The 24,526-nt window shown below is 43.8% G+C and overlaps 1 protein-coding gene across 1 annotated transcript; it reads left to right on the top strand.

Annotated features, from left to right (window-relative positions):
* Positions 1 to 2,283: 2,283 nt before the first annotated feature.
* On the top strand, positions 2,284 to 18,403 carry SMIM20 (small integral membrane protein 20; the record flags this gene model as incomplete). The annotated part of the gene is made up of 3 exons (XM_032274322.1): positions 2,284 to 2,536; positions 16,893 to 16,949; positions 17,723 to 18,403. Coding segments are annotated over 3 exons (348 nt in total), but the record flags the coding sequence as incomplete, so codon positions are not given.
* Positions 18,404 to 24,526: the final 6,123 nt, after the last annotated feature.

Here is a 24,526-nt window from a genome sequence, read left to right on the forward strand (position 1 = left end):
CTGATGTTACTGAGCAGTCTAGGTAGGGGTAGACTTCCTTTGAGATACAGCTGACGCAAATGCAACATTAGCATCTGGTTTCTCCCCATCTCTCAGCCCTCCTTCTGCTGTACTGACTTCCTTCTCAATCCCTAAATGATGTTCCCCAGTAGCTGGAGCCTCATTCGCTCAAGTTCAAATCCAACTTTCCAGTAGCAGGGATAGAGGATGGTTGGCTGAGCTTGGATCACGTGGCCAGGAAGATGCAACTACATTGGCTGCTCAGGACTGATTCCTAATCAATACTAACCTCAAGACTGAGTCCTGGGTACTAACCAGCCCTGTGACAAGGAAACTTGGTCAGGCCCTTATGCTTAACTCTCAGAGCTGGGAAGAAGGAGGATGAGAGCGGGGAGCCCTAGTTTCTCTCATGGGCCAAGAGTGAGAAAGGAGTGAGTACCAGAAAGATATTTGGGGTACTATTCACAGTAAAAAGGGAAGTGGCTGCTGGGCTGCTAAAATGGCAGATGCCCACTACACCTGACCTGGGTATTTTCTTTTCTTTTCTTTTCTTTTGGGACAGAGTCTCACTCTGTCACCCAGGCTGGAGTGCAGTGGTGTGACCTCCACCTCCTGGGTTCCAGGTATTCTCCTGCCTCAGCCTCCTGAGTAGCTGGGACTACAGTAGCACACCAGCACGCCTGGCTAATTTTTTTGTATTTTTAGTACAGACGGGATTTCACCACATCGGCCAGGCTGGTCTCAAATTCCTGAACTCAGGATCCACCTGCCTCAGCCTCTCAAAGTGCTAGGATTACAGGCGTGAGCCACTGTGCCTGGTCCTCCCCTGGGTATTTACCATCGTGTGATATAAAGCTGGTGTCACAGGTTCCCTCTGTGCTATGAAGTCTTCTGTCCTCACCCTAATAAGCTGCTGTAAGTGCCCGAGGAGCAGCTGCCTCACTGCACAGAAGTTCATCTGTCTTCCTCTTCTGAACTTCTGTAGCCCGCAGGACCAAAACACCTGTCGGCAAGAGGCCATGTTGGTCATTAGCTATCTTTCTATGGACATGTTCTAGCTCTTTGTCTATGTAACAGGATCCTGGAGAGCAGGGGTCACATCTTATTTATCTTTGTGTACCCTTAGCACTCTGCCTGGTGTTTGGGGCATGGCAGATAGTCTACGAATCTGGGGAGAGATTGAATAACTGATTTACATGCTTGTGGAGCCACAGAGGTAGACGGTAGCTTGATGTAACTACAAGATTACAAAGAAAGAGGAAACCCGTGCTCTTCAAACTATTTTGAAACGCTTGTAAATCTGTGTGGACTAAATAATGCTGCTGGGGTCAAGATAGATTTCCTCTTTGCTCCCCAGGCCCAGCTGCCGGCATAATTCCTATTGATAAAGGCGTGGAGGCCCAAAGAATCTCTGTCCCAGCTGCCCAGTCTCCCTGGGAAGGTCACATTCGGGCACAGGCCCTCTGTAAGGCAGTGAAGTGCAGAGGGTGGAGGATGGTAACCTGAGGAAGAGTTAACAGGTATCTGTCCTCAGTGGCTCCCACCCAGACACGACAGCAGAGCCCGTGGCCCCATGGAAGGGACTGGACGATGGCTTTCTGCCTTGGCCTGATCACTGTCTAATCATTCATAACCCCGACATCCCAGCACCGGGAACAGGGAGGGAGGATGGATGCAAAAAGAGAGTCAGGAAAGATACACTCTCGGATGCTGAAACAACGTTCTTCTTCGGCTAGTTTTGGTGCAGAAGCCCCGTGGCTCCGGTTTTAGAATCCCCCAGCAGGCCCTCTTGGGCCAGAGATTTGCTACTTTGTCTCTCATATGCACAAACCTCCCTCAAGAAGGACAAGCGACTAGTCCAAAGCCGCAGTTCCCTCTCCGGTAAAAAAAGCCGACTGACAGAAGGCTTAACTGCGCGAGCCACAGAGGGCATCTGGCGCATGGCGGGCAGTCGCTACATCAGAAATTAACGAGGGAAGGACGAGAAAGCTGGCTGGTGAAGAAAGAGATAATAAAGGAGGTCTGGAGGGTGCTGCGTGGAGGTGCTGAGGGGGGAGCCAGGTCGAAGGAAGGGAAGCAGACAGAATGGGGCCCGCGGGAAGTGAGCGCAGCCAAACAGCTCCAGCCTCACTTCACATGCTGCGTCCGGCCCGCGCAGCGCCGGAGCGCGAGGAAGGCGGAGGGCGGGGTCCAGGTCCCTATCTGTGACCCCACCCCTCCCCTGGCCCCGCCCAGCCCAGCACTGAGGTCCCGCCTCCGACTCCACCCCTGCCTCTCGCCCCGCCCCTCCTCCTCGTCCCTCCCCCAAGGCCCGGAAGCGAAAGCCGCTCCGCCTCTTCCGAGTGGGGTCACAGCCCGACTGTTGGTAGCCAGGTTTCCGAGAGTGTGGGGCGGTCGGCGGGTCAGGGCAGCCCCAGGCCCGGCGCCATGTCCCGGAACCTGCGCACCGCGCTCATTTTCGGTGGCTTCATCTCCCTGATCGGCGCCGCCTTCTATCCCATCTACTTCCGGCCCCTAACGAGATTGGAGGAGTACAGTGAGTGACCTCTGACCCCGCGCGGTGACCTGACCCCCCAACACACATCCCTCTCCGTGAGTTCCACGTGGTGTCGTGGAAAGAACCTGGACGAGGGTCAGGGAGAGTATGGGTTCGAATCCCGCCGTGTGTAGCTTTGTGACCGTGGACAAGTTGCTCAACCTCTAGGACCTCAGCATCCTCATCTATTAATGTTCGTAACTACATCATTTGTAATAAAATGCCGAGCCTCCTGTGAGACTCAGGTGGTCATGTATATGAAAGCAGTCCACACATAAGTCGACGCTAAGTACTAGTTCATAGTTACAGTTAAAATTCACTGACTGCCTATTATACATCAGGTTAGGCATACTTTGGATCGTTTGATTTGCACAAGCTCACCTTGAAGTATATATGTAAAACATACCCATTTTACAAACGAGGGCACTGAGGCTCAGAGGTTTTATAACGTGCCCAAGGTCACACAGCAAGTAAGTGGCAAGACAAATATGTACCACCCCAGGCCTCTGTCCAGAGTCTCCTGTGAGCACGCAGGCTGGGAATGGTGATGGGGGAGGCAGATGGAACCCTGATTATCGTGGGTGGAAAGGTGCTTTTATTGCACTTCATTTCCACTCCCAGAGATGTTTTTTGAGTGGGACCTTTTCAAACCCAAACTGTTAACCTGGGATTTTAGATTTTTTTCTCTCCTTTTCCCTCAAATCGTGTTTCTAATTCTGCTGGCTTCCTTCGTTTTAAGCCGGCTGCTCACATGGTAATGGTGAATCTCCTGGGAGTAATTTTCCTTCTTAATCATTCCACTCGTATCATTATAAAAGCCAAACTCTCCTTCCTTGAGACCTATACCTCAGCAAGGATTGGCACTTTGATACATCTGAAAACATCTGTCAGAGAGAAAATATTAGGCATTAGAGGCTCATTTTGCTCACCAGGAAACCTGAATCATCTTGAAGATGGAAGAGGGCCAACCCTGCCCCTTGGGAATATTAACGGACATTGAACACTTGGTGAATTGAAGGCGAAGTCTCCGTGTAAACGATCTGCCCATTACAAATGTTACAGCAGTTGGTTTCTGGAGGCAGAGCCTTTTAAGTACCCACTCAGATTTCCCTGTAGCTTCTTTATATCAGCCAAGACTGAAATGGCCTCTGTGTATTCTGCCTTCCAGCTTATCTGCATGCACCACGTGTGGGACTAAGGTGGGCTGTGTGAAGCCTATGGGATCTATTTTCCTCATCCTCCACTGGATGCCTGCCCCAGGCGATCATATTAAGGCCACTAGAACTTGGGACAGAGGGTCTGTTTTGCATCCCATTGGAAAAGTCAGCTCTGAAAACCAGAGCTGTGGTTCTCATCTAGGGGTGATTTTGTCCCTGAGGATATTTGGCTCAATCTGGAGACATTTTTGCTTGTCACAACTTGGGATGGCAGGGAGTTGAGTGTTGCTACTGGTATCTTGTGGATAGATGCCAGGGATACTACTAAACTTTTTGCAGTGCATGCAAGACAGACCCTTGACAAAGAATTCCCCAGTTTAAAATTCAAGTGGTGCCTTGGTTGAGAAACCCTGCTTGAGATGAGATGGTCAAGATATGGGCCAGTAACAGGCTTCTAGAGATACTCCAGAATCTGTGGCTGTCTGAATGCCTTGAGACAGACAAATCAGGAGATGTTCATCTGTAGGTGAACATTTAGTGAATGTAACTGTAATATCTGCATTTTCAACTGGAAGACAGTCTGTTGCACCTTCCCACTTTTCTGTCCTTTTTTTTGAGGGGGAAAAAAAAAGTCTCGCTGTCAGGCTGGAGTGCAGTGAGCTGATCTTGGCGCACTGCAGTCTCTGCCTCCCAGGTTCAAGCGATTCTCCTGCTTCAGTCTCCCAAGTAGCTGGGATTACTGGCTCCCACCCCCACACCTGCCAATTTTTGTATTTTTTGGTAGAGATGGGGTTTTGCCATGTTGGCTAGGCCAGCCTCAAACTGCTGACCTCAGGTGATCTGCCCGCCTTAGTCTCCCAAAGTGCTGGGAGTACAGGTGTGCGTCACTGCGCCCGGCCTCTGGTTGCTCACTGCAACCTTTGCCTCCCAGGTTGAAGCGATTCTTCTGCCTCAGCCTCCCGAGTAGCTGGGACTCCAGGCTTGTACCACCAGTCCTGGCTAATTTTTATATTTTTAGTAGAGACAGGGTTTTGCCATGTTGGCCAGGTTGGTCTTGAACTTCTCACCTAAAACCATCTGCCTGCCTCAGCCTCCCAAAGTGCTAGGATTACAGGCGTGAGCCACCACGCCCAGCAACTGATTCTTTAAATATGTAAATATTGCTGAACAAGTAATATTTGTGGGAAGTTTACCTGTGTCTAGCTCTCTTCTAAGCACTTCCTATGTATATTACCCCATTTAGTGTTGCTAACTGCTCTTCGTGGCAGCTGCTGTATGATCATCGTCCCTCATTTTATATGTGGACAAACTGAGGTGTGAAAGAGTTGAATTATTTGCACAAGGACTCACAGCTGATGAGTCACATTAAATTCGTATCCTTAATCCCTAAACCAAGACAGTATACTGCTTCTGTAAGGGGGCAAGAAAAGGCAGTGAGGGATATGAGCGTCTACGTAGCCTACAAGATGAATGACCTTCATGTAAGTTACTTCACCTCTCTGAGCCCTACCTGTTTCCTTGTCTGTAGCAGTGTAGTTCACTGGAGTGAATTTACAGGGTTTGGGGTGAATTAAATGAGGTAACAGGTATGAAACCTATTATAGTCCTATATTAGACATTTTATTAAAATGTTTACAAAATAATGAGCCACAGGGCAGGAATGTGAGATGTGTAGATTTTAGCAGGTGGATAGGCCTGGAGCTGACTGACCTGGCAATAAACGGGTGAGGTTTTCATCATCAGGTCATGGGAACCCACTGTGTGGTTAGAGCTTCAACTCATTCCAACACATTCAACTAGCATTTATTTAGCATCTCGCTCTCTTTTTTTAAAAAGAAACCTGGGCCAGGTGCGGTGGCTCATGGCTGTAATCTTAGCACTTTTGGAGGCCAAGGTGCGCAGATCACCTGAGGTCAGGAGTTTGAGACTAGCCTGGCCAACATGGTGAAACCCTGTCTCTACTGAAAATACCAAAAATTAGGCAAGCGTAGTGGCGGGTGCCTGTAATCCCAGCGACTCAGGAGGCTGAAACTGGAGAATTGATTGAACCCGGCAGGCGGAAGTTGCAGTGAGCCAAGATCATTGCACTCCAGCCTGGGCAACGAGTGAAACTCCATCCCCCCACAAAAAAAAGAAACCTAGCAATCCCTAGGTCCCTGGCACTGTGCTGGGTGCTGGCTTCACCTGACCAAACTACCTGGTCAGTCACTTTCTCCCATCATGCCCTTCTCACCCTTGTCAAACAGCCTGCTCAGTCATTTTCTCCCATCATGCCCTTCTCACCCTTGTCAAACAGCCTGCTCAGTCATTTTCTCCCATCATGCTCTTCTCACCCTCGTCAAACAGCCTGCTCAGTCATTTTCTCCCATCATGCTCTTCTCACCCTCGTCAAACAGCCTGCTCAGTCATTTTCTCCCATCATGCCCTTCTCACCCTCGTCAAACAGCCTGCTCAGTCACTTTCTCCCATCATGCTCTTCTCACCCTTGTCAAACAACCTGGTCATCACTTTTTTCCATAATGCTGTTCTCACCCTTGTCCTTTCCATCTCCCTCCACCCATTCCTGGGACTGAGCTGCTTCCATTGTGCCCTGCATACTACCCATTCTCTACCCAGCAGCCACAGTGGTCTTTTCTGGTGACTTTTGGTTGCTGGTTTCTATTTTATTTGCATTTGTGGTCATAGAATATGGACTGTATGATTTTGATCTCTGACACTGGTTCAGATTTGCTTTGTGACCTGGTACAGGTCAGTTTTTGTAAATATTCCCTGTGTGCTTGGAACGGTGACTATTCTCTTATTGGGTACAGAGGTCTGAATCTGTGTATGTTAATTACAGATCAAGCTTCCTAATTCTGTTTGTATTTGGATGTCCTGCGGCCGTGTTATTAGGTGCATATATTCTAAAATTTTCTGGATAATTTTTTCTAATTATCATTATATAAGAATTCTCTTTATCTCCACTGTTCTTCCCCATCTATATTTTATCTGATTTTATTGTCCTCCAACATTTCTTTTTTTGAGATGGAGTTTCACTGTTGATGCCCAGGCTGAAGTGCAGTGGCATGATCTCAGCTCACTGCAACCTCTGCTCTGTTTCCCAGGTTCAAGTGATTCTCCTCAGCCTCCCAAGTAGCTGGGATTACAGGTCCCCGCCACCACACCCAGCTATTTTTTTGTATTTTTTAGTAGAGATGGGGTTTCTCCATGTTGGCAAGGCTTGTCTCGAACTCCTAACCTTGAGTGATCCACCCACCTCAGTCTTCCAAAGTGCTGGGATTACAGGTGTGAGCCACCATGCCCAGCCCAGATTTCTTTTCATATTTTCCTAGCTTACCTGTTTCTCTCCTCATACATGCAGACTTTGTCCTTAGGTTAGTATTTTAGAACCAACATAAACTAGATTTTTTTAATCCGACCTGATAATCCCTTGTAACTATTGGATTGGATTCGTTTTCATTTATTATGTTGACTGATGTATTTGCATTTATTTTTCTCACCTTATTTTCTGTTTTTTATTTGTATGCTTCCTTTTTTCTTCTTTTCTACCTCAAGCCTTCTTTATTCTTCTCCTCCCTCTCCTAGTTTGAAAGTTTTGAATTCTGTTTTTGTTCTTTTGTAATTAAAGTTTAGGGTTAGCCAGTATCTTTACCTTTGAACAATGCAAGGTCCTTATGATGCCTTACCCTTGGCCCATGCATCTGACACAGTGTTTTAGTCCTGCCTGCTGCGTGTTACTCAGCAAATCAGTTAATACCGTCACTATTTTATATGGTCACTGAGTTTATCTTCACCCGTGTTTGTTACTCACCGACGCTTCCTACATCTCACTCCTTTCCAGTTTCAGTTTTCTTCCTTCTTACCTATGTCGTTAGTATTTCTTTGGTAAGAATTTGTAACTGGGAAACTGTTTTTGTTTGTTGGAAAATCTATAGAACTCCAGGTCTTCTGCTGTGGTTTTTGAAAAGTTTGTTTTACCATTCGTTCTCCAAATTCGATCATCTCACTTGCTGAATTACAGTGCTGCAATAACCCCTTGGTGTCCAGCCACGCAGAGTTATTAAAGTATAGTCATGTGCTGCATCCTATTTTGGCCCGCTGTAGACCACATGTATGACAGTGGTCCCATAAGATTATCATGGTGCTGAAAACTTCCTCTCACCTAGTGATGTCCTGATGATCCCGACCCTGTGTGGGCCTAGGCTGATTTATGTGTTGTATCTTAGTTTTTCACACAAAAGTTTAAAAAGGAAAAAATAATTTGAAAATAGATGCCTATACCATAAAGATACAAAGAAAATATTTTTGAACAGCTGTACATGTTTGTGTTTTAAGCTAAATGTTATTATAGAAGTCAAAAAGTTTTAAAAATTAAAAAGTTTATAAAGCAAAACAGTTAGCTGAGGTTAATTTATTACTGGAGAAAGGAATTTTTAAAAATAAATGTAGTGTAGCCTGCCTGTAATCCCAGCACTTTGGGAGGCCGAGGTGGGAGGATCACAAGGTCAGGAGATCGAGACCATCCTGGCTAACATGGTGAAACCCCATCTCTACTAAAAATACAAAAAATTAGCTGGGAATGGTGGCAGGTGCCTGTAGTCCCAGCTACTTGGGAGGCCAAGACAGAAGAATTGCTTGAACCTGGGAGGCGGAGGTTGCAGTGAGCTGAGATCGCGCTGCTGCACTTCAGCCTGGGCGACAGAGGGAGACTCTGTCTCAATAAATAAATAAATAAATGAATGAATGAATGAATGAATGAATGAATGTATGTATGTAGGTTAGCCTAAGTGTGCAGTGTATATTTAGTCTGCAGCAGTGTACAGTAATGTCCTAGGCCTTCACATTCACTCACCACTCACTCACCCAGAGCAATGCCCAGTCCTGCAGGCTTCATTCATGGTAAACATCCTATAGGTATTGATCGACTTACGACTTAATGCAACTTACCACCATTCGACTTTACAACCACAATCACTAGCCACGACTGCTCCGCGTCTGGCAGCGCAAACGCTGCCCAGCTGGGCGTACGACAGTGCGGGACGATAAACATATATGCTGTATCATATCATTATTAGTCATTTTCTTGCCTTTCTTCCTAAAATGTGAGTGGTTTATATCACTATGTCTTTAACAATATTGGAACACACTAAGTTTAAATTATATTTGAACAAGATATCCAGATGACATCTTTTATGATGAATGCTACATATTTGTATCCCATGGAAAGTCACGTAAAATTGTGATGATTTACTTTTCTATTTACAATGATAATAAATAAATACCTGGCAACTAGTCCTTTTTAACCCTAAGTCTTAACATAGTTCACACTCTTCTGCTTTTCCAAACTCATCATGTGCCGTGGTTTTTCATGTCAAACCATAGACCACCGTGGTTCAGTGATCTGTGAATATTCCACAGTTTTACACAAGGCTTCACCTTTACCACAAGTTAAGGTGGCTTTTTAAAAATGAGATTTGACAAGAATGCTTTCGTAATAAGCATTCAGGTCAAACTTTACTACTGGTAATGCAGTGTTTTACTTAAACCTGACGAATGTAAAAATAAGAAACAAAATGGTGTAGAGATGATACAAATGGCATAAAATGAACAAAGAAAATTATGATATACAACAATAATGAAAGAAAATTATGATAAAATGTGACTTAAAGATTTTTATAACATCATTTCACAGTACTGTACATATAGCCTACTCGACTTACGACCAAATCGTGTTACTACCGGTCTGTCGGAACCAATCGTGGTCTTAAGTCGAGCACTAGCTATATATGGGTGTGCCATTTTGAAAACCTTTTAAGCAATGTTTTTACCGTACCTTTTCTAGTTCAGCTATGTTTAGGTGCACAAATCCTTACCACGTGTTACAGTTGCCTGCAGTGTTCAGTACAGTACCATGCTGCACAGGTTTGTAGCCTCGGAACAATAGGCGATATCACATAGCCTGGGTGTGTAGTAGGCTACGACGTCAGGTTTGTGCAAGTACACTCTGTGATGGTCGCACAACAATGAAATCACCTAAGGACGCATTGCTCAGAATGTGCTCCCACAGTTGAGTGACACAGGACTGTAAGTAAGAGCAGTGATCACATTCAGTCTTTACAAGCACCACTCTGATTGATTGTATGTGAACTAGAAACAGGAAGGGTCAAATCTGGGGACAGGAAGGCTAAGGCCAGGAAGGCTAAGTACAGGAAGGCTCTATTTCCTGTGACCTCAGGGAGAGGTGACTCTAGCCTAAACCAGAGTTGTGGCTATGGGACTGGGGAGAAATGATTGCATTTGGGAGCCATATTTAAGAAGCAAACTGGTGGGTGTGGTGGCTCACACCTGTAATCCCAGCACTGTGGGAGGCCGAGGCAGGAGGATGGCTTGAGCCCAGGAATTTAAATCAGCCTGGACAACACAGCAAGACCCTGTCTCATTTAAAAAAAGAAGTAAACTTTGCAGGGGTTTGTGGTTGATTATTCACAGGGCAAAGAAGGAGAATGGCACCCAGTGTTCTGGCTTCAGTAGCTGAGGCAATGGAGATGCTGGTCATTAGCTAGAAAACACAAGAAGGAATTGTTTTTAGGTGACAAGTTAGTTCATTTTTGGGCCTTTAGGTAGCTTTTGAGGTTGAGGTAGCTCATGTGTTCTTGGAGATTTCCCATAGATAATGGGATATACCAATCTGGGGCTGCGATGCTGGATGTGAACTGTAGCCGGAGGCGGGGCACCATCTGCACGTGGCTGGGAACCAGGGGACTGCAGTAGGTAAGGATTCCCAGGCAGCATTCAGAGATTGTCAGGGATAAGCTGGTCCAGGACAGTGTGCTGGCAAACACCAGTGTCAGAAGAACTGAAGAACAGGCAGTCGGAGGAAGAGAAATGCCCTCCAAGGAGACTGAGGAGGAGTGGCTAGACAGGATTAAAACCTGGAGAGGCTGCAGGTGCAAGCCCCATAAAGACAGCTCTTCATGAAAAGGGAGTGTGGTCAGCAGGGTTAGGCTGCTTACAGACAGCAAAAGAGATAAGTGAAAATATCTCTTCTATTTAACAGAAAGAGGTTAAAGTGATTGGTTATATTGTTAAACATGCTTTCAGTGGTTTGGAAGTAGGCAGAAGGCAGGTTGTGGTGGATTGAAGAGTAAATAGTGTGTTAAGTTGACTATTTCAAGATGTTTGGCTGTATGCAGAGGAGAATGGCAAAGTCATTTATCCAGCAGGTCACAGGTCTCGGAAGAGTTTTCTTTTAGATTTGGCTGGGCGAGATGGAGGGCCAAGAAAGTTTTGGACAGAGAAAGCTGCTGGAAAGAGAAGATAATCTGGAGTGGGAGGCAGCATGGGATCCTGAGCTCAGGTAGAGGACCAAAGGCAGGGCACCTCTTCCACCAGCTCAGGAGGAAGGATGGCGTGGATGCTGCCATATCTAAGTTTGATGTGGGCAAGTTCTGGGTACTTCCAGGTGATGGTGTCTATTCTCTGTGATACAGTAAGTCAGGTCATTGATGAGTAAGAGGCACCAACTCTGGGCCAGCCTCTCCCTCCTTGGAACACTGTCTTCCCTGGGCCTCTCCACCATGGAAAGTCCTCCTGGGTTTGCTCTTTTGCTCCTGCCTTTCAGCTACTCCTATTAGCGTTGCTTGTTAGGTCTTCCCTTCTGACCGTCCTTCACGCATTTCATTCCCCAGGATCCTGAGACTACTGGGCAGAAGCCCATCATTCTTGGATGGACAGGGCAGAACCCTAGTCCCTGAGAACTGGGTTACTAGTAAAAGCAAGACTTAGGGCCAGCAACTGGTAAGGCAGACCATGTACAGCCAAGTGTCAGATCAGTTCGGGCCCTTTAGCTGTGTCAGCATGGGTAGGGGGACAGGTGGTTTCCAGGGTCTCTGCTGGAACAAGCATACAGGCAGCAGGAAAGAAGGGGAAGCCTGCTTAGGTAAAACAAAGCCAAGGAGATCTTCCATGGTTGCAAAGCAGGCAGCCACTATCACCAGACTGCCTTACTGGATTTCATTTTGGCATTCATTGTGATCTTCAGCTCTTTCGTTAACTCAGCAAGGCTCTCCTAAGTGTTATGTGGAGTACAAGGTCAGTTCTGTACGTGATAACTCCAGTACTGAAATGAGTGCTGGGCAGATGATGGCATTAGTGGGTCAGTGACCCAAAACCAGAAGTCTGGGTACAGTTCTGTTGTACTTCTGGAGGGAGTCCCAGACGCTTTTCAGCTTTTACCCTGTTGGCATAGCCTGTTTTGTCTCAAAAGGCCACAGTTAGGGAAGAGCACAGTTAGGCTCATCTGTCTTTGTTTCCTGGAACTAGACAGTGACCCTGAATATGGCCTTTTATAAATAACATGCATTTGAGGCCAGCTAGTGAAATTAGACAGAATAAGATCATTTTCTGTGATCGTCTTCATTTTAAATTTTAATTGGATGTTCAGAAGCATAAAATCATAGGGTTTTGGCAGAAGGGGCTTGAGCTCATTTTTGTCCCCTCATTTAGTGACTTGTCCAAGGTTACTCAGCACGATAGTTGCTGCATGGTCACTAGACCCTAACTCCCTTGACCTTGCCTATACTTAATGCCCTGTCTCATGATGCCTTGAGACAGTAAAGAATGTTCAACAGCCAGCCAAGTGCAAGGCCATGGGGGAGGGCTGTGAGGCCTCAGTTCTGCTCCTTCTCAGCCCTGTTCCATTTCTGCTGCACCTCAGTGGCCCTGCCCGAAAGGTTGGTATGTCCGGGCAGGACAGGGTCCTGGAAATCATCTGATGCAGAAGGAATCCTTACCTTGTAAGAGCATTTTCCTTATTACATGCCAGGCACTTAGAATATGCTTTTCATTCCTTTCACCATGTAATCAAATGAAATGCACAGGCAGACTGCGTCTTGTTTTCCAACTGGCATTGCACAGTTCCCTGGATTCAAACAGGCTCTGGTGAGGAAACAGACATGTTTTCACTGTTGGGAGGAGCGCAGTGCTTCAGGGGGTCACGTGTTCCCCTTCAGTCAACTGGGTCACACTTGCTCCTGTGGTCATATGGCTTCCCCTTGGCCCCTGGTTCACACTGGCCACCGGTGAACTTCCAGTTCTGGAATAGCCCAGAGGCAGGTGGGACATGTGTCTAGGTAACAGCAGCAACATGGGTGCATTGAAAAGCTTTTTTTAAAAAAATAATTTTATATTTGCTCCTTTTTAAAAGATAGCTACTTTGAAATAACCACCATGGAATAGTCAGAATGGTGTTGGACTTTCTTATGGGTGTTTTACAGTTATGTAAAAAGAAACTCAAGCTTGGGGAGCCTGAGGCAGCAGAACCGCTTGGGCCTGGGAGGCAGAGGCTACAGTGAACCGAGATCATGCCACATTGCACTCCAGACTGGGTGACAGAGCAAGACTCCATTTCAAAAAGAAAGAAAGAAAGAAACTCAAACGGACCAAAGATCCAAGAACAGTGCAGTAAATTTCTATATATCCTTCACCTTGATGCACCAGTTGTTAACATTTTCTCACATTTGCTTCCCCCGCTATATATCACATATGTAGATACATACATATATACAGTTAGATGTACCATATATTGTTAATTATTACTGTTTTTTTGCTGAACTATTTGAGAGTAAGTTGAAGACATCGTGAGCTTTCATTTCCTAAACACTTCAGCCTGTATTTCCGAAGAACAAGGACGTTCTCTTATGTAATGACAATACAGTTTTCCAATTTAGGAAATTTAATATTGATACAGTGCCATTACAGGTTGAGCATTTCTCATCTGAAAATGGAAGATGCTCCAAAGTCTGAAATTCTTTGAGCTCCAAAATGACAGCACAAGTGGAAAATTCCACACATAAGTACTTAATATAAATTTTGTTTCATGCACAAAATTATTAAAAACATTGTATAAAATTATCTTCACTCTACATATATAAGATGTATAGAAACAAATGGATTTCATGTTTAGACTTGGATCCCATCCCATCTTGTTATATACATATGCAAATATCCCAAAATCTGAAAAAAAATCCTAAATCCAAACCAATTCTGTTCCCAAACAGTTTTGGAGAAAGGATATTCAACTTGTGTGGAATATACGGCACACATTCCAATGTTGCCATTTATCACAATTCAAGATGTCAGTTGCTTTTATTTTATTTATTGCTTTTCTTTTTTGAGACGGAGTTTTGCTCTTTCGCCCAGGCTGGAATGCAGTGGTGCGATCTCAGCTCACTGCAACCACCACCCGGTCAGGTTCAAGTAATTCTGCCTCAGTCTCCCGAGTAGCTGGAATTATAGGCACCTGCCACCATGCCCCGTTAATTTTTGTGTTTTTAGTAGAGACAGGGTTTTGCCACATTGGCCAGGCTGGTTGAACTCCTGACCTCAAGTGATCCGCCAGCCTCAGCCTCCCAAAGTGCTAGAATTACAGGCATGAGCCACCGCGCCCGGCCGAGTTGCTTTTAACTGTTTATTGGCAAGAGGAAATGGGGAGGTAGGTTCCCGAGGTCATACGCTGCACCAGCTTTCATTTGCCTTTTTATTTTAGGTTTCTATGTGCTGGTCCTCCACTAGAGCACCCTCAGCAAGTAATCTGAAGACTGCTGAGGGAGCTGGGGCTTGGGTATCCTGCATTGTGTGCATGGTTATAAATGTTCAAGTAACAAGTCACACAGTCAATTTATTTCCCGGCATGGACATTTAATACAAGGATATGTTTTTGTCTTCAAAGACTTAAACATTATTAGGTAGATTATTTTACTACCATACAAAATGCAGTCAGTCTGCATGTATTACTAGTTTTAATAATACACTTTGGCCCCTTGACTAGAGATAACAATCCTCAATTAAAACTACAAATCACACCACTGCCTTAGCACCAGGGGGCAGAGTCGGGCTTGCTGAGACACTGGAGTGGGGAGTTTTTTTAACCCAGTGTTCCATAGTTGAGTTTAAATCATTTCACTCGTGATAGAAATGTGCTCACTGCTGAAGCTGGTAATAAGCTTAACCTGACTTGTTTACATAGTTAAACCCCTGACTTCTGCCATTACCCTGTTCCTGGGGTTTATATACATTTGCTGTTTTCCAAAGATAGGGAAATAGAAACTTACTGTCAACCTCAATCAAGATGCACTGCTAACTCGTGAGGGACTAGTTTCTGTTTTCCTTTCAGCATGCTCTGCATTCACAAAGTGTCTTTGTGTTACATCATGAATTTACATAAGACTGCTTTGGCCTTAGAGTATTTATAAAACATTAATGGATTAAAGAACCAGGGGATGTAGATAGGATGCTAATACCTGGTTATCAGCTGGTAGAAACTGGCCCAGCAAAGTGGTTTAAATTTCCTGACCAAGCCAAACTGCAGAGGTGGTTGCATTAGGACAAGGATTGTAAAGAGATTATGAGCTATTTAAAATAAATCTTCAACTTCTCTTCAACCTCATTAGCAGTTAGCAAGAAAGCATCAAGACAGGGATTTCTTTCTCTTCATTTGGTTCTCCACTGCATCATAAGAGGCTAGAACACAATTAGGCATTCTGTCCTTGCCACCAAAAGTCAGCTTCCTTTGATGCTTGGCAGCTTGCCAGCTTCTTTTGCTTTGCAGTACCTGCCTCTTGGAGAATGTGTGTGGTACACCAGGATGTCTGATTTTATTAAATCTCTATGTCGAGAACGCTTTCTGATAATTATTTTTAAAAATTCAAATCTCCCCTTTGTAATATCAGAAAATAGACCTTTTAGTTAGATATAGAAAATTATTTCTGTTTTCACTCCTGACAAGACTGATGACTGTGGGCTTTTACATGTTGGCATCTTCCAAGAGCATGTTCGAGACGTCCATAGTTTGAGACTTACATGTTGATAGGGTGGTAGGACTCAGTTCAACCAGGATTTAATATCTTAAATGAGAACACCTCTTGTGTTATTTCAGAAAGTCCAACACTTTAGAGGCTCCATAGTATCCACTCTAGATGGAAAAAATCTTTTGGTTTCTCTTGAGAGAGTCTTAGTTGCCATTCATCTGCTACTTTTCAGAGAGAAACAGTGAAACCATTGGGTAATTGGCCTCAGTAGCCTGTCTTCTCTCTGTCCCTCTTAGACTTGGATATCAGGACTCCCATAATCCCCATTGCCCAGTGTTTTGTTTGCCACAGCAAAACTTAGTATTGATAAAACTGTCAGGTCAATCATTTAGGATTGACTTTCTGTCACATGACTAGAGAGGCAAGTTCAGTGAATATTAGATTTGGCCAAACCCTGTTTCTTGTACCTTTATGTTTGTGTAACTTTATGAGAATCCAGAGGCCAAAATAAAGAAAATGCCCAATACTAAATAAGAGCTAAATGTGGATTTAAAGAAACACTGTCAGCCTGATTGAAACAAAGGTCCGATTACAACATTTAATTACAATAATTTAGTGGTAAACATCCTTTGGCTCTAAGGCTTTTTCCTGAAAAGCTGCCATTTGTTTGTCAAGATACTTCAAATAATAACTCTTTGTTTTCACAGACCCTGGGTTTATTCTAAACCACTTAGATGTGTCAGAGTGCTTTAAGCCGGCAGATACGAAATGCCCAGTTGCTCTTGGCCCTTGCCTGTTGGACATCTCCAAAGAGACTGGCTTAGTTGCTGTCACTACAATGCACTTACTAATTGGCACAGCACCTGCAATCAATTAGGGAAGCTTCAATTATCCAAACCAAAGCCACCCACCCAAAGATTAATTTTCTGCTCTATTTCCTATCAAAAACACAGCATATTTAGCTCCGAGTCTAGTCCTTCAGTGGAGCGCATTTTAGACGTATGAACTACACAGTTTTCTCAATTGTACTTGTTCCTTCGATTCAGCAGCTTTCCCCTCATGATACCACGCCCACAAGTTCTTTCAAAATTGTCCTTTTTGTTGTTGTTTTCTTGTCTTTCCAAAATGCTGAGATCATAGAGAAAAGATGTTAGTTGGGGAGCTTTTCTTTTGAAGTATGGATTTCTGTATTCTTTTGAAAATGCCTAATCTCTCTTGCATTATAGGATCTAAGTTCCACAACCTAACAGCTTTGCATAATAGCATTTCTGAATTTAACAGCACTCATAAATACTGTTTTCTAAGTGTCCCATGTCATTGGCCCATGTAAATACAAAGATTTCTCCCTCCCTGCCCCCTTCTAATGAATGATTTTTCTCTTGTGTTTCTCAGAGAAGGAACAAGCCATAAATCGGGCTGGAATTGTTCAGGAGGATGTGCAGCCACCAGGTAAACTGAAAAAAAAAAAAAAAAAAAATCAAAACCAAATCTCATTTGTACTACTGTGTTGTGTGGTTTGTGTGTGTTTGCCTTGGCATGGAGAGTGGGAAAATGCCTTTTAGCTTAGAAACAACATTGTGATTTTGCTATTTATTTCTCAACAGTTGCCATTCATAGATGCCACCCAAGACTTCCTTCTAATATATCACTCCAGAAGACTTTTTTCTCATTTGCCAGGTTCCTCTTTTCCTTTTGATAAGAGAGCATAAAAATGTTAACAAGTGTGCGATTAGATATGAGACGTGAATAGCTGTTTGGCAGACTTATTTACCAAGCACCTATTTAAACACCACCCTCATGGGAAAGGAGTGTTTACTTGTCAGCTATTTGAATTGATTTGGGGTTCTGCTTTGCACAAGGGCTAAAAAGCTCCCTTTATGGTTGAATGGTTAGTGCCTTTAAGAGGATCCAAGTTAGCCAAGAATAAGAGGTTTCCCATTTATTCACCAAAGTTCTTGTAATCTGTGGCAACGTTCTTTTTTATTTACTTATTTTTTAACTAGGCCAGATGTGTGTCTTCCTGTTATGGGGCAAGTCCCTTATGGCTGCCATGGCTTCCCGGCCATTTAGTGCCAGGGTTCTGGCGGCCTGCTCCCACCAGCTTAAACTACACTGTAAATTGCACAACTCAATTCTGATGTCATTTTGTTTGTTTGGGGTGGAGGAAAGTGATAGGACATTTAAAAATGACTCCTGTGTTTTGTTGCTGTTTCTTTCCATAGGGTTGAAAGTGTGGTCTGATCCATTTGGCAGGAAATGAGAAGGCTGTCACCAGCCCTGATTTAGAAAGGAGATTTCTTCATAGTTTTATTCTACATGGAATACAGTCACCTCACCAGAGAATGGTGGCTGGAGGAGAAAACTCTGTCATGCCATAAATAAGAGTGCTTGTCATAAAAGACTGCGCACAAGGATTAATATGTCCCTTCTTAAGTATCAAAAGAACTCTGGAACAAATTATACCATTAGGAAGGTTTTCATGATTCAGTTGATTTTCCAAAAATGAAGCTGTCTCACCCAGCTGGATTTGGAGCAATCTGCTTATTATTCTGTCGTTACCACTTACCCAAGCGAGCTGTGATATGAATACAAGCAACCAGTGGGCTTGGGAAGGTCCGGGTCTATTTTGCCATCTTCCAGACAAGAGATTTCAGTCAAAAACTGCCATGCTGAGCTGCCTTGTAGAGCTCTTGAGGATGTTCAAGTTGATAAAGCTCTTTGAGGACAAGGTACTTCGTGCTGTTTAAGAATAAACAGCTTCACCCCCTCATGCAGAAGATTGCGCCACGGTGGAAAATAAATATGAAGCAGGTCACACTGGATGCATACCCTTGCATAGAAATCAATAATCAATTAACAGAAGTGAAAAATACATATTAAAATGATTTATTTCTACTTTGCAATGGTGTCTTTTTGTAAATCATCTTTTGCAAAGCAGTTAAATTATAGTGCCAAGAAGTACAATTTGACTAGATTATATTTGACTAGATATCTGTGTGTGGTTCATCTGTTTGTACTCAGGTAAACATTTTAGACGTAAATAACACATTTGTTGAGACAAATATTGAATGTTGATTCTCTACCAGTTACCTCACTAGGTACTGCAAAGATGAAAGTGAGAAGACAGGTTGAGTATCCCTTATTCGGAAAAGCTTGGGACCAGAAGTGTTTTGGACTTCAGATTTTTTTGGATTTAGGAATATTTGCATATACATGATGAGACATTTTGAGGATGGGACCCAAGTCTAAGCATGACATTTATTTATGTTTCATATACCTTATACACATAGCCTGGAGACAGTTGGATACAATATTTTAAAATAAGTTTGTGCATGAAACAAACTTTTGACTGCAACCATCACGTGAGGTCAGGTGTGGAATTTTCCATTTGTGTCATGTTGGTGCTCAAAAAGTTAGATTTTAGAGCATTTCAGATTTCAGATTAGGGTTGCTCAACCTGTTTTCCTTCTTTCCCTTCCTCCCTCCCTCCCTTTTTTCTTTCTTCCTTCCCTCCCTCCTTTTCCTTCCTTCCTTCCTTCCTTCCTTCCTTCCTTCCTTTCTTCCTTCCTTCCTTCCTTCTTCCTTTGCTCTGTCTAGCCTCTTACTAGATGATATGCTTCTGAAGTGGCACACCTTTTTCGTTTTTGTATCAGAGTGCCTTGCATGTTACTGTAGGCTGTCTACGAGCTGCCTGATGACATAGTTTTATTGTGAACCTGGAGTTTTCTTAACAGACAGCTGGCCCAATTATGTAATTACTGTCAAGAAGACATAAGGTTGATAGTTGTAAAATCAAAGTCAACATTTTTGGTGAGCATTCCCTAACATTTAATTGGCCTACAGTTCATAATCCAATAAAAGAAGTTGACTCATTAGGGGTACATTTGACCACTTTTTTTTTTTTTTTTTGGAAAGGGCACCAGGAAGTTATATAACTTCAAGTCAAACATTCTGTGGGAGCATGATTGAGATTTCTTTATGACTGAGGCGAGCGTGTGGTACCATCTGCTTTGGAAGATGTCCAGGCTAAAATGACTGTGTCTGAGTTCTGCAGAGAAGAACTGTGGGGACTCGATTGACTGTCTTGGATGGAACAGACCCAGATTTGTCTCCACAAGTGCAGTCTTTGTCTTGGGCCTGTTCCTGCCCTCAGTCCACCTCTTTGCAGAGATAAAGGGGCTGTCTGTCCTGCTTAGTTGCCTTGACGTTTATAAAAGAATCACTCTTCATGTTGCCAGAGGTGAACTTCAGACTCTCTGCTGTCCACACGTGACAGAGGCCGAGTTGTAAGAGATGCTATTCATGAGGACTGACAGAGGGCCTTGCGATTTATCCACGAGTTTCCCAGGTGTGCCCCCAAGATGATGACAGAAGCACTTGAAAGAGGGTCCTTAGTCAAATCCATTTAGGAAACAGAGTTAAGGTGGATTACATTTATTTACTTCAAATTTTTCTGATTTCCAAGAGAGGCATAGCATTTCCCAAATGCATTTGATCACAGGTCAGTTCTTATAGATGATCTCCTGGGAGTTGGGAACAAGCAGCATCTTTTGCGGGAAGTCTTCCTTTATGTCGGAGATTCTTAAGTGTTGTATTTGACCGGAGCATAGAAAGTTACCACAAGACAAAAGTATGCCAGATTGCAGGGTCATTTATTATGCCGGCGACCACAGAGGACTCACGTCTCTCCAACCTGTGGTGCCAAAAGGAGGGTGCCATGATTTTTTATACCCAAAAAACCACCTTGGGAGTGGGGGTGAGGGGCGGGGATGGGGATGATAAGGTTTCGGACATTTCAAGGGCTACGGGATTCTGTGATTCACCTCCTGGGTGGAGACAAGGGCGGGGGTCTCCGGACATTCCAAGGGCTAGGGGATTCTGTGATTCACCTCAGTGGTTTACAGAAGTCAAGGTATACATTTGTTTACACATCACAGATTTTAGCAGTTACTGATAAGAAAAGGTAAGCAGCTTTACATAGTTTTGAAGAACAAACTAGCAGTTCTATTTACAGAGGCCAAGGACAGTAGTTATTGTAAGGAGAATGGGGCAGCCATTTCAACTTATCTAAAAACAGTTTTGCATTTTATAAAATAGTTTTGCTCCGGTTCTGGCTCTAGGCCAGCACAATATCACATAAGCTTGTTGATCTCAGGACACCTTTACTAGAAATCCAGAAGTCCAAAGTGATTATGTGGGTTACATCTTCAGATATTTACTGTATCAGAAATAAAAACAAATTGGAAAAATGTTTATTAACTCATTTCAAAATATTAATAACAAACACATATAGATTAATCTAACATTTTTGTGTAAAAAATTGATTTTCCAAGACAAAAAACAACTTGCAAATCTCGTTAATGTCTGGCTTAACAGCAAACAGCTGGATTCTCACATCAAATGCTTCTGCATTCTACTTAGATGAAGAATAAAAACACAAAATTAAACCCTACAGATAGAAGTCAGCATTGTGGGGAGGGACTGGGAAGGGGCACAAGCAGGGGTTCAGGGTGCTGTTGGGTTCTACTTTTTGATCTAGGTGCAGGTTACCTGGGTGTGTGGAGTTTCTGAATATTCATTGAGCTTTACAAATACGTTTACTTTTCTAAATGTATGTTGCAGTTCAATTTTAAAAAATTGTTATTTTGTTTTCGTTTTTCAGTGCAGAGGCTGGGCACAGTGGCTCATGCCTGTAATCCCAGCACTTTGGGAGATCGAAGTGGGCAGATGGCTAGAACTCAGGAGTTTGAGATCAGCCTAAGCAAATGGCAAAACCCCATCTCTATGAAAAATGCAAAAAAAAAAAAAAAAAATTAGCCAAGCTTGGTGGCGTGGGCCTGTAGTCTCATCTACTTGGGAGGCTGAGTTGGAAGGATGGCTTGAGCCTGGGAGATGGAGGTTGCAGTGAGCTGAGATCACACTACTGCACTCCAGCCTGGGCGACAGAGCAAGACCCTGTCTCAAAAAAAAGAAAGAAAAAGAAAAAATGTGCAGAGATACATTTTAGAAGAAAAAGAGGTTGTATCTAATTGTAAAATCAGGGAAGGTTCTGGAGAACCTTGCTGTTCAGTGGCAGGAGGGATGGTAAGATCCTGTAGAGTTTTGGGGAAAATTAGGGATCCTGTATGTAAGGTGCCTATTATAATATCTGGAACACGGCAGGGGCCAGATGACTGACAGCTGATCAGAGATGGAGTAGCTGACACTTGAACAGAGCCATGGGAAGTGAGATTCAGACATGCAGCGGGTGACAAAGGTGCAGAGTTTGAGAGCCGGCTTGGTTTGGGTGCAGGTGTGTATGGAGAGATCACTCTAGCGTGGGCTTTACCTACCCTGTGCACCACCATATCCTCCCACCTGCTGTGGGCTTGGTGTAGAGTGGGCGCTTGGTCAGTATTTGGAGGGATGGAACGATTACATGATGAAGCGAAATAATGAGTGAATGGAGGAAGGGAATGTAGTTTAGGACCACCTGGCGGAATCCCTTAAATGTCAAGCTGATACTTACTTAACTTAGGAGACATGAAGCATTTTAAGTAGAAAGTGTTTTTGAAAACTTGAAAACAGCCAGTGTGCTTTTCCCAGAGCTGTTCTAATGACAGTGGTAGCCGCAGCAGTTCAAGGCTGTTTGTGAACTGTCCACAAAGAGCTAAATACAGAAGTGAAGAATAAGCATTTAGACAGTTTTGAATTGGATAGAGCAAAGCTCAGGCTTGCATTTTGTATTTTTTTGTATTGTCAGATTTCTAATAACATTACTTTTTACTATATTTTACAACATTCCATTATGGATTGATAGCTAGAAACAAAACTGCTCGGCCCCGGGTAGTTTGAGAAGCACTAACCTCAAGGATGGATCCCAGACGGTGTTTCCAGGTCGACGCCAGTCCCAGGCTCACAAGTCCTGTGGGCTCAGCCCACTGAAAGAGTTCCTGCTCTCCTCCCTGGAGCCAGGATCCCAGCCAGTGGATGGCAACCAAGACATTCTTCCTGGGATTGCCAGCTGACGGTAGTAGCTGGGTGACCCTTGCTCTTAAACCTTTCAGCTCTGCTTAGCAGTCTTCCTCCAGCTGTGATCACCTGAGCACGCTGAGAAGAAACAAGGAGTCACTGTTCCCCAGGAGACCTGGGGAACCTGGATATTGTTGAAACACGTGATCTGAATGAAGAGACCCCCCAAAACAGGCTTGTGTGAGCAACATGACTATTTATTCACCCAGGTGTGGGCAGGCTGAGTCTGAAAAGAGAGAGCGAAGGGTGGTGGGATAGGAGTTGGTTTTATAGGTTTGGGGTAGGCAGTGGAAAGTTACAGAAGTCACAGTTTAGGGCAGTTTTTTTAAGCTGGGAGGGGGTCATAGGGTGTGGAGTCACAAGGTTGACCAAGGACGGTTACAAAGTCCAATGGCCTTCTCAACTGGGGCGGGAATAAGGAACAGTAGAGAATGTTTCAAAGTTAAGTAGGCACCCAGGGGTTGATCATTTCTTCCCCTTTTCATGATCTTCCAGTTACGTCAGTTTTTCCAGGAACTCACCCGGAGTGTCTGTGCAGGTCACAGAGGTTAACATGGCACCCATGGGGCCGTCAGTCAGCGTAAAACACCTTACAGATACAGAGACTCCAAAGTCTTCTCCCCTTGAAGTCTCTCTGTCACCACATATGACTCCAATAAGATACCAATCAATGAGGCAAGTTTTCCAGACTCTTGGTTGCAAGTGACAGAAAATGCAACCACAAATGGTGCAAAAAATGGCATTCACGCATATGATTAGAAACTCCAGAGTCACGATCATTTTTTTATTGTCACAATCAAACATGAAATGAAAAAAGTGATTATATCCTTGTCAGTGGTCTTAAAATGTGCACATTTTTTCACTTCTGAGACTGTTTCATAAATTGATAATCTTAGTTTTTTTAAAAAAAAGGTTTGTGGCCAGGCGTAGTGGCTCACATCTGTAATCCCAGCACTATGGGAGGTTGAGGCAGGTAGATCACGAGGTCAGGAGTTGAGACCAGCCTGACTAACACAGTGAAACCTTGACTCTACTAAAAAAATACAAAAATTAACCAGGTGTGGCAGCACGTGCCTGTAATCCCGCCTACTCAGGAGGCTGAGGCAGGAGAATCACTTGAACCTGGGAGGTGGAGGTTGCAGTGACCGTGAGCCAAGATCGTACCATTGCACTCCATCCGGGGTCACAAAATGAGACTCTGTCAAAAAAAAAAAAAAAAAAAAAAAGAGCTTTGTGTTCAAAGATGTTCATCACAGGGTCTAACAATTTGGAAACAATTTAAGTCTAGAACTATGGTAAATGTGTTTGATGGCCTATGAGATAGCCATTTAAAATGATGTTTAAATTTTACTTGTGCAGATTTTCTTTTAAAATATTTTTAAATAAGTCTGTATTATTTATAATGATATGCACATATATATCCTAACTATTCCTAAAAGTATGCGTACATGTGCATGTGTGTGTGTGTTGTACAGTGTTAGGGATCGCAAAACATTATCAAATACTTGTTCATAACATTAATTTTTTTTTTTTTTTTTTGACACAGTCTCGCTCTGTCAACCAGGCTGGAGTGTAGTGGCACGATCTCGGCTCACTGCAACCTCCACCTCCTGGGTTCAAGCGATTCTTCTGCCTCAGTCTCCTGAGTAGCTGGGATTACAGGCACGTGCCACTATCTCTGGCTAATTTTTGTATTATTAATAGAGATTGGGTTTCATCATGTTGGCTAGGCTGGTCTCGAACTCCTGACCTCATGATCCATTTGTTTCAGCCTCCCAAAGTGCTGAGATTACTGTCATGAGCCACTGCGCCCAGCCTCATTAACTTATCTGCTTATTAAACATTTACTGTGTTTAATCAACCTCAAAACAGATTAATGAAAATCAACCTAAAAAAAAATCAGTAAAACTCATTATACCCAGAGCCTTTAAGAAAGAGTCATGCAGGGCTTCCTAGATAGTCACAGGCTTGACCTGTCCTGGCGGACATTTTTCCTGGTGGAAAAAGATGCCCAA

Source organism: Sapajus apella, unplaced genomic scaffold (genome assembly GCF_009761245.1).
Source record: "Sapajus apella isolate SASKATOON/1434 unplaced genomic scaffold, GSC_monkey_1.0 scaffold5, whole genome shotgun sequence".
Lineage (NCBI taxonomy): Eukaryota > Metazoa > Chordata > Mammalia > Primates > Cebidae > Sapajus > Sapajus apella.